This window comes from Triticum dicoccoides, chromosome 4A (assembly GCF_002162155.2).
Source record: "Triticum dicoccoides isolate Atlit2015 ecotype Zavitan chromosome 4A, WEW_v2.0, whole genome shotgun sequence".
NCBI lineage: Eukaryota > Viridiplantae > Streptophyta > Magnoliopsida > Poales > Poaceae > Triticum > Triticum dicoccoides.
The window spans coordinates 9,680,707-9,691,079 of NC_041386.1; the positions used below are offsets into that span (position 1 = coordinate 9,680,707).

The 10,373-nt window shown below is 45.1% G+C and overlaps 2 protein-coding genes across 3 annotated transcripts; both read right to left on the minus strand.

Moving 5' to 3' along the window:
- Window positions 1-3,213: 3,213 nt before the first annotated feature.
- Window positions 3,214-5,811, minus strand: LOC119288524. Its single transcript, XM_037568130.1, has 2 exons — window positions 4,436-5,811; window positions 3,214-3,525 (listed from the first exon to the last, which is right to left on the minus strand). The coding sequence occupies exons 1-2, from the start codon at window positions 5,727-5,729 to the stop codon at window positions 3,497-3,499; spliced, it is 1,323 nt and encodes a 440-aa protein (XP_037424027.1). The 5' UTR covers window positions 5,730-5,811; the 3' UTR covers window positions 3,214-3,496.
- A 1,064-nt stretch (window positions 5,812-6,875) lies between these two features.
- LOC119284588 lies at window positions 6,876-9,699 on the minus strand. Of its 2 annotated transcripts, none has more exons than XM_037563717.1 (2): window positions 8,142-9,699; window positions 6,876-7,302 (listed from the first exon to the last, which is right to left on the minus strand). In XM_037563717.1, exons 1-2 carry the CDS (start codon window positions 9,442-9,444, stop codon window positions 7,274-7,276), a joined length of 1,332 nt encoding a protein of 443 aa, XP_037419614.1. In that variant the 5' UTR covers window positions 9,445-9,699; the 3' UTR covers window positions 6,876-7,273. The 2 variants fall into 2 exon arrangements, with proteins under 2 accessions (XP_037419614.1, XP_037419613.1); XM_037563716.1 differs by having other exon boundaries at window positions 6,876-7,305.
- Between the last annotated feature and the right edge of the window lie 674 nt (window positions 9,700-10,373).

Consider the following 10,373-nt stretch of genomic DNA (forward strand, 5'->3'; position numbering starts at 1 on the left):
GGTCCGGGTAACCCCTCATGCACTCCAGTTTTATCCGAAACTATCCGAAACACTTCCGTGTCCGAATAACATGGTCCAATATACCAATCTTTATGTGTCGACCATTTTGAGACTCCTCATCATGTCTGTCATCTCATCCGAGACTCCGAACAACCTTCGGTACATCAAATCACATAACTCATAATACAAATCGTCATCGAGCGTTAAGCGTGCGGACCCTACGGGTTCGAGAACTATGTAGACATGACCGAGACACATCTCCGGTCAATAACCAATAGCGGAACCTGGATGCTCATATTGTCTCCTACATATTCTACAAAGATCTTTATTGGTCAAACCGCATTACAACATACGTTGTTCCCTTTGTCGTCGGTATGTTACTTGCCCGAGATTCGATCGTCGGTATCATCATACCTAGTTCAATCTCGTTACCGGCAAGTCTCTTTACTCGTTCTGTAATGCATCATCCCGGAACTAAATCATTAGTCACATTGCTTGCAAGGCTTATAGTGATGTGCATTACCGAGAGGGCCCAGAGATACCTCTTCGACAATCAGAGTGACAAATCCTAATCTCGATCTATGCCAACTCAACAGACACCATCAGAGACACATGTAGAGCATCTTTATAATCACCCAGTTATGTTGTGATGTTTGATAGCACACTAAGTGTTCCTCCGGTATTCAGGAGTTGCATAATCTCATAGTCATAGGAACATGTATAAGTCATGAAGAAAGCAAATAGCAATAAACTAAACGATCATAGTGCTAAGCTAACGGATGGGTCTTGTCCATCACGTCATTCTCTGATGATGTGATCCCATTCATCAAATGACAACACATGTCTATGGCTAGGAAGCTTAACCATCTTTAATCAACGAGCTAGTCTAGTAAAGGCATACTAGGGACACTTTGTTTGTCTATGTATTCACACATGTACTAAGTTTCCGGTTAATACAATTCTAGCATGAATAATAAATATTTATCATGATATAATGAAATATAAATAACAACTTTATTATTGCCTCTAGGGCATATTCCTTTAGTCCTTTTAGGTAGGAGGCACTCACACAGTTGTATCATGAACTCCAACTTCCTCCTTCCCAAAAATAATGCAGTTGATGCAGTCCAGCCTCACCCTCGCATGTCCTAGTCGTTCTCATGCTGACTCTATGAAGCTAAAGAAGAAGCGACTGTAGAGTCGCTGATGAGTCATGCCGTGAAGTTGCACTCGCTTCAACCCCCGGCCAGTGTGGAAGGGTGATCCATACAGAAAATGGCAAAGGAGGTGGCGCTATGGCAAGCAAGAGGCAGCCAAATGGCAAGAGGACTGCGTCAGCAACCGGGCAAGAGGCATTCTGCTTCCGGTTCAAGGCGCCTCGGAGGCTTCTTAGAGGGTCAGAGCCCGAAGGCTCTAAGACACCTCGGAGTACCCAAGACTAAACAGGAGCAAACCCGCTTAGCTCGGAGGCCACTTGGAGGGTCCGAAGCACCTCCTAGCCTCACCGGAGAGGACTCATACATCTTAATGGGCTCTCTCTTACATGGGATGTGCGTGTTTTGGCTTTGGCTTTGGTTTTGGTTCATCAATCCCCACATCTCAATCAATGGTGTGTCCCCTCTTTATAGCATGGCATACCTATGACTCAAGAATGAGAAACCATCGATAGAAAACTAGCTTGTCGTCTTCTTTATCCTTTTTGCTTAGGGGATTGCCGACCAACCATATGTTTCATTTCGCATATTTGTTTATCTTGTGTAAGCATTCAAAACATATTTAGTCTTCTAAACATAGTGCCATTAACACATAAAACCCTTCATTAGGAGTTTGATGTCCTTTTAGGAGGCAGTGCTCCCACGGTTGTATGAAGACCTCCAACTCCCTCCTTGCCAAAACCAATGTAGTTGATGCAGTCCAGCCTTGTCCTCGCAAGTCCTAGTCATTCTCACGCTAACTCCATGAAGCTACAGGAGAAGCGACAGTTGAGTCGCCGACGATTCATGTCGTGAAGTTGCACTCGTTTCACCCCCGGCCTGTGTGGAAGGAAGATCCACACAGAAAAGGCAAAGGCAGTTCTATGGCAAGCAGGAGGCAGCCAAATGGTGAGAGGATGGCATCAACCAACGGGAAGGAGTGAATGAGAGGGTGAGGAAATCACGAGGAGAAAAGCGTGTGGTGGCAACAAGGTCGAAATCCGCGAGGCCATGCACGAGACTTTGGTTTTTTGCTTGCGTTGTGAGGAAACAAACATATTAATACGGTAAACAGATCAGATGGCTTGGTTGCTGAAACTAATGAGGAGTGCCAGAATTAGCACACCTACTAAGATTTTAAATTGTTGCCATCCTTGGTCTCCTTGTCCCTTCACACATCAAGTTCCCCTATGGAAAATAGCACAAAAACCCAACCAAGGGCAGAAATATGAGATAATCATGTTAGGATCTTATGGCAGGAAACAAAAGAATGTCGAAACCGATGACAATGCAAATTACAAGCAGTTTCTCATTTTTCATTGAGGGTTCTATGTAATCAGTAAAAAACATTAAGAGTGTGAGAAAAAAACTTGCACACCAAACAAACATTGAATCGCGTCCTAGACATATCGATAACTAAGAGTCTAAGATACATATTGATATGATTAATAATCACTGAAGTTCCACCGAACAGTGTTATGAACATTGACAACCTTTCTTAGTGTATGTGTTACTAATAGTAAAGCGATGAAGCTTTGTTCATTGTGCAAACAAGAGAGCATGCCAAAAAGGCAAAAACTAAGAGTGCTCCCAAAAACTACTTTTCGTACAAAAATTGTTTGCCTCAACTTGAAAGAAAATCTGACGGGCAATTTATTTTTTGTCGGCAAAATTAATCCCTTATCATTTTCAAGCCTCCACAACCATTTCCAGAAAAATCTTATTCATCATTGGCAAGTTAAGAGCAGACATTTGATTGGGGGTACACATTGACTAGGTAGTCTTTTTGTGTGTTGCCACAAAAGTCTGCCATAAAAAAATTGTTCCTTTTTTGACATTTTTTAGGGCTATAAGAGAGAAGCATGTAGAAAGGGTGTTGTATTGCTACTTACACTAGATTTGAGAAGAACTAATCTTCCACATATAAAGAACAAATTCTCTTGCCAACACATAGATATTTAAGACCAACGATTCCATTTTTCATATTTGGCTTTCAAGAAAGTGAAGCCGACAAACAAGGTACACAAATTGGAGAGATCAATTAACCATACCAACATACTCCATAGAACTACACATACTGTTAATATAATAATAATGGAATGGTAGGTAGCTACTCATAGATAACAACAAAACATAGAACAGTCCGGTGAATAAAATGGGAATAGCAGATTCTTCGAAGGGCGGCCAACATAAGCGAGGTCCACCATAAAAAATCTCCATGTTTGCATTTCGGGGAAGCTTGAGTTGGCTTTTGAGATGACGAGGATGGAACTCGAGAGCAAAATGACTTTGCCACAAGCTCCTCAGTGTCCTCCTGAACTACCTTCCATTGCTGCATCAAGAATAACATGGGATAAATGACCATCAGAGGGTCCAAAATCAATTTATGGTCATGTTTTCTTATGCATCACAACACCAGAAAATAGCAACTATACAAAATATAAGAATCCTATTAAACCGTTCATCACCAAACCGGATCAACTAAGAGTTTGGTCACAAAAGTCTGCAACTGATTGGTAGATAATCTCAAAAAAGGCTGAAGGATAGCAAAACACGATGTAGTGAGAAGTAGCTATATCCGCACAGAGTTCACAATGACTTCTCCAGGTCACATATATCTTCAGTTGCTTAGCTAACTAAATTTTACTTTACAATAATCCTTTTTAGTCTGTTTGGCTGCAATAATATCCTCTATAACTTGACAGTGAACAACCTATCATCCTTGTATTTGTTGGTCAATTTGAACACCCAAATATTTCAGAGGTTGAGAACCAGGCATGCGGGTAAATTTTGACAATACATGCTTCTCCATTTGAGTCTTGCCCATACAGTATGACGGGTCTCAGTATTTAATGCTAGACTCAGGAATCACATGTGAACAAAATGCAATCATCAGAATAAACATCTCACAACCAATGTGGACTCTAGATCAGCAAACAACAAATGGTGCATAGGCCTTTGGATCAACAAACTAAGGGCGCATGTGTCTTTATTAATTGATTTGCATCCGTCAAGCTAGCTGAAGTTGTAACCAAATTTATATTTATTCATTAGGACATGAGTAGAAAGTGAACCCTACCTAGAGCAGTGGATAATAGAGATACACCACTAAAACATGTTCCAATCTCCATACTCAAACATACTCACAATCATAACACTTGCTTCACGAGAAAAACATTAACAAAGTACTTTGCCTCTAAGAAGAAATCAAATGATATACAAACAAGTATTAGCATAATTACCTGGAGTTATGTTCAGATATTTGGACAATCCAGAAGGGTGGGCTGAGGTAAAATATCCTTTGAGGGGAAATGGTGCCAAATCAACCAGCATCTTCTTTTTCAGGTCGACGGCGATCATCCATGTCTTTATGTTGCAAAATTTGGATTTACACAACAAGTAAACAATATCATCACAATCACAGGTCAAGCTCAGGACAGGGTGAGATGCTAGCAGGTCCTTCAATGTCAACTCTCTTACATAGGTGTCACTCAGAGCCAGGTCAGGCAACAACTTAGAATGACTTGGGTAATCAACCGAGATTTCCTTGTCATAAGCCATGAATCCCTTGCTCCAATGGTCCCAAGAAGTCATCTTGTACCAAGTCATGGCCCTCCAACCCATTTCTTTGGGGTTCATCAAGCAGTGTGACTCATAGAGCGTATCCAAGTCATCATCCAACCTTTTGTCGACATCTAGTCTTTCATGTTTTTCTATCTCGACAAACTTGATCATACCATTTCTGTATGCTACATTCCGAAGCGGCCACGCGGACGATTTTGCTTTGTCCGTGTTGCCAGCCATCACCTTAGGCAATGTGATGAAGCGTGCCACAGACATTTCGTCGAGCACATTGCAAAATAGAATCCCCCTCCAGAGATCAACCCATCCAAGTGTGCCTTCTCCAAACTGAATCACCTTGTAAGCTTGAATCGATGGCATCTGCGCTCTGACATTGGACGACACCTCCACCTGCGGCACTTTACGACTCCAAGCCCAGGTCCTGGAGGAGAAGACATGGAGGGCGAAATCCCAAGGGGCCGGTAAGTAGCACAACACGGCCAGGATGAAATGGTCGCCGTCATCGCGGGGCAGGAGGCCCAGATCCGAGGACGTGAGGACACGAGGGTAGGGGCCCGGGAGCAGGCGCAACGACGGTACGGGGCCTGCCTTGTAGACGAAGTACTCGCGCCCTCTGAGGGCGGGCATGAAGAGGACAGAGAGGATGAGAAAGTCATTCTCCGAGCAGACGATGCTGGGCCTGCCGCAGTTGGCCTCCGGAACTCCGGGACAGTGAATGCACAGGTAGGAGACGTCCAGCGGGTCGCTGACGCAGACAGTGACCTGGACGGTGTGGCCGGCGCTCGAGAAGGCCTCCGCGGTGGTGGCGTTCCTCACGTCGGCGAGGTACGCCTGCGGCTCGAGGAACACCCAGGCGGGGGCAGGGGCCGCGGGGTCGCGGGGCCGGTGCGGTGGGGGCTCGCATGTCACGGAGAAGATCTTGCTCATGGCGACTTTACTGCCGAAATCGAGCATGGTGCTCGGCGGCAGGGATGGGCGACGGGATCTATCAGGGTTTAGATCGGATCTGGAGTGGGAGCCGCGGCTGCGGCCCGAGGGTTTCTTGTGAGCGCTGAGGGAGAGGGGAGGCCGGTTGGGGGCAGCTAGAAATAAACTGGCTTTGCATCTTTCTTCACACTTGCTCCTTGTCGTGTTCCTGGCCCTTTTGCTGTTTTCACGCACGCGGTCGGTCTGTCCGTACCTAGCCCCTGAAATAGAACGGCACAAGTTTTTTACTTTCATGATAATGAGAGAAAACACAAACCTTCCTTTTTGGAAAAGAAAAACACAAACCTTCGTTGCTGAGCTTCACTCTTTACCACCTGCGCTGTCAATTCACCATAACCACACACGCATAAGAAAATCTCGCCAATATATATTAAAAAAAAGATGATCCTACACCTACGAAGAGGCTACGAAGACCTACTTAAAATTCCAAACTATAAAGCTATCGGCCCCCTGATTTTAACGGGGGGTGGGCCCCTCCTCACTAATCTATCCAATAAGCCCTCTACACGATGCTGGTTACGTAGAACACATAACAGATTTTACGTAAGTCTAGCATTGTCCTTAAAAAAAAACTGTACTGCTATGCTAGCCGGGCCTGCGGCGAGCTGCCAGCCTGCCACCCTCTTCCTCCTCTGTTGTCGTCGGCACCGGTGCTGCGTTGGCATTGGGGTACGAGAAGCCGTCGTGCAGGCGACTGTAACCTCACAGATTGATGGAGTCAGCACCTTTATCTTGGCCACTATAACCGTAACCGGCTGCGTCCAGCGCCACGACGAGGATATGTAAAAATCATATTTTGTCTGCCATCATTCGATATGTAAAAATCATATTTTGTCTGCCATCATTCTTTGTCAAAAATCGCGATTGATTTCCAAACATCTATAAGCATTTTCACAATAGCCTTATTCACCATTGCCAAGTCAAGAACAACTCCCTGAACTTAGAGGTATCCACTGCCTCCCAAATGAATAGGTGAAAATTTTCCTTTTGTACCATCTAGCCACGAAAGTCTCATTTTAAAAAGTTAATTCCCTTTTCGGCATTTTTCCACAAGCCATAAGAGAGACAAATGCACAAAAGGATACTGTATCTGTGTTGCTGCTTGGACAAGGCTTTATAAGAAATTATTAATTTTCCATGTATATATAACAGATTATTTTCCTGCCACTTCAACATATCTTTGACCAACAGTAAATTTTTCCATTACCAGGATTTGAGAGAAAGCAAACCAAAAGGTCTATACAAAGACCAGTTAACCAGAACAGTGTACACCATTCAACTAACACAGAAAGCTACGCTAATTATAAAACGATAGCCACTCAAAGGCAGAAGCAAAACACGGGATAGACCAGTAAATAAAATGGGAGCAGCAGAGTTGTGCAGAAGACGAGAACAGAGCTTGAGACACCAGAAAAATCTCCATGTTTGCGTTCTCAGGGAGGCTTGAGTTGGTTTCTGGACAGCGAGGATGGCGCTGGAGCACCACACATGCCCTTGTCACCAGCTCCTTCTCAGGGTCCTTCTGAAGTATCTTCTTCCTCTGCTGCATCAGAGACAGTGTGAGATGAATGCCCATCAAAGGCTCCAAAGCCACTCTTATGTTCATAGAGTTTCTTCCACGTCACAACACTATAAATAGCGCATATACCAAACATAAAAGCATCCTATAAAAAATCATTCATCCCCAAAACCTCACCAACTGGTCTGGAAATCCCCACAATTGTCAGGTATATTGCTAATTGAAGTTCAGTCATAAAAGGCAACAAAAAGAGCTACTAGACATAAAAAAAAATGATGTGGTCAGAAGTTTCTACATGTCTACAGATTTGGCAGTGACATCTCCTGGCCACATACATTTTGCCAGTTGCTCGGCCAACTGAATTGTGTTTTCCTATGATCGAATGAGTTTGTCAACTGACATTATCCAAATATTTCAGAGGTGGCCGACCACACCTGCGGGTACATTTTAATCCTGATACATGTTTCTTCGTATGAATCTTACCCAGACAGTATAATTGCTTTCAGGATTTAATGCTAAACACAGTAATGACATGTGAACAAGATAAAATATTCAGAATCAATATCATGAATGCAAGGTGGTCTTTAGATGAACAAACTAAGGGTAAATATGTGTTAGTCAATTGCTTAGCATCTGTCAAGGTATCTCAAGATCTAACCAAATTAATATTTGATCATCAGGACATGAGCTACTCAATTTGCATCCATGGTGACAGCAACCCAGACCAGCAGAGAATGAGATGCACAAAACACATTTAAGTACTCATAATAAACACACTTGCTTAACAAAAGAACATAATCAGAGTACTATGTCTCCAAGTTAAAATTGTATGATCTACAAACAAGCATTGGTATATTCACCTGGAGTTACGTTCAGATAATTGGACAGTTCAGAAGGGTGGGCTGGGCTGTAATATCCTTCGAGAGGAAATGGTGCCAATTCAACCAATATCTTCTTTTTCAGGTCAACAGTGATCAGCCATGACTTTTTGCTGCCAGATTTTGATTCACACAACATGTAAACAACATCATCACAATGATCTGCCAAGCTCGAGACAGGGTAAGATGCTAGCATGTCCTTTAGTGTCAACTCTCCGGCATTATCATCCGTCAGCTCAGGCATTAACACTGAATGCATTGGTTGGTCAACTGAGATTTCCTTATCATAAGCCACGGACCCCTTGCTCCAACGGTCACAAGAGAACCTTCTATACCATGTCATGGCCTTCCAGCCCATTACTTTGTGCTTCTTCAAGCAGTCTGCCTCGTAAAGTGTGTCAATGTCATCGAATGGCCTTTCATCAGGATCATGCCTTTGATGTTTCTCTATCTCGACATACTTGACCAAACCATCGCTGCAGGAGACGTTCCGAATGGGCCACGGGGATGACTTGGGGCCCTCCCTGTGGCCAGGCATCAGCGGGGGCAGCGGGATGAACCGCAGCACGGGCATTTCTTCGAGCACATTGCAGACCACAATCCCCCTCCAGAGATCAACCCATCCCACCGTGCCTTCTCCGAGCAGAATCACCTTGGAAGCTATGATGTGGGACACCTCAGCCCTGGCACCAGGTGACACGTCCCCCTCCACCTCCTTCACGCTCCAAGCCCAGGTCATGGAGGAGAACACATGGAGGTCATAGACCCAGCGTCCGAGCGTGAAGCACAGGACGGGCAGGAGGAAATGCGCGCCGTCGTCGCGGGGCACGAGCGCGACGTCGGCCTTGGTGAGGACGCGCGGGAAGGGGCCTGGGAGCAGGTGGAGGGACGGCCGGCCGGGCCCGGCCCTGTAGACGAAGTACTCCTTGAGGCCCTCCTTGGCGTAGGCGCCGAAGATGAAGACGACGGAGAGGACGAGGAGGTCCTTCTCGGAGCAGACGACGGTGGGCCGGTCGGAGAAGTCGGCGGCGGTGAGGCCGGGGCAGTGGACGCAGACGTGGGAGAGGCCCAGCGGGTCGGCGGCGCAGACGGTGACCCGGACGGTGTGGCCCGTGCTGGAGGAGGCCTCCGCGGAGGTGGCGTTGGCGTGGTCGGCGATGTACCCCAGCGGCTCGAGGAGGAACCAGGCGGGCGGAGGGGCCGCGGCGTCGCGGGGAGGGAGCGGCGGGGCCTGGGAGGAGGCGGCGAAGATCTTGCGGATCCATTCCGTGTCCAAATCGAGCATCGTGCTCCGCGGCGGCGGCGGCGGGGCTGATCGATCGGGGTTTGGGGATCGCGCGCGGACTGGCAGCAGGCAGGGCTTTGGTCGGTTTGGCCTCGCCTCCGCCTGGCCGGGGTCGAATTGTGGGTTTTCTGGTTCCCCGTATGACGCGGTCAGGTGGATGGTGGATTTGGATTGGAATCGCGGCTGCACTCCCGTAACGGCGGCGAGGTCCACGGTCGCCGGCGCATGCGGGGATTTGGGGAACTGCTGAAAGGATGCCCTTTCCTTTTTTTTTCAAAGGGAAGGGAGAAAACTGCTGGATTTGTTGGGCTGAATTTGGGTTGGGCCCTTCTTCTTTTCATTTGCATGTTGATGTCCCAGGCGACGTGGGCCGGCTCAGTTCGAGGCAGGATTTTCGATGTTCTTCTGCATGGGTTTCTCTGGTTCGGTTTTCTGTGTATTTATTGTTTTATGTCCGTTTCTGTATGGATTTCTATGGTTCGGTTTTCTGTATTTTATTGATTTTTTTCATTTTCCCTTTTTATTTTCTGCTTATTATTGTATTTTATATATTTTTATTTTTCTTTCCTTGTTTATTGATCTATTTATTCTTCTGAATGCACGATTAATATTTCTTAAATACACGACAAACATTCCTCTACAGGAAGCTTTTTTTATATATACAAATAATTTTTTTAATACACAATAATTTTTTTAAATAGAGGGTCAATATTTTTAATATGCACAATGAACATTTTTTTAACATATGTTTAACATCTTTTGACAATACATGATGAACATGTTTAAAATTCATGATGAGCATAGTTCAATACACCAGGATTTTTTTACATACACCATGAGCATGTTTTTCACAAATTAGTAAAAAATAAATGTTTATTTTTGGAACATTTTTTAAATATATACAAAAAGGAGGGAAAAAATAACCCGTA

Coding starts and splice junctions, on each gene's coding strand:
- LOC119288524 (XM_037568130.1), bottom strand. CDS start 5,729: ATGCTCGATTTCGGCAGTAAAGTCGCCATGAGCAAGATCTTCTCCGTG. Junction 3,526..4,435: donor ATATCTGAACATAACTCCAG/GTAATTATGCTA, acceptor TTCTTGATGCAG/CAATGGAAGGTAGTTCAGGA.
- LOC119284588 (XM_037563716.1), bottom strand. CDS start 9,444: ATGCTCGATTTGGACACGGAATGGATCCGCAAGATCTTCGCCGCCTCC. Junction 7,306..8,141: donor TTATCTGAACGTAACTCCAG/GTGAATATACCA, acceptor TCTCTGATGCAG/CAGAGGAAGAAGATACTTCA.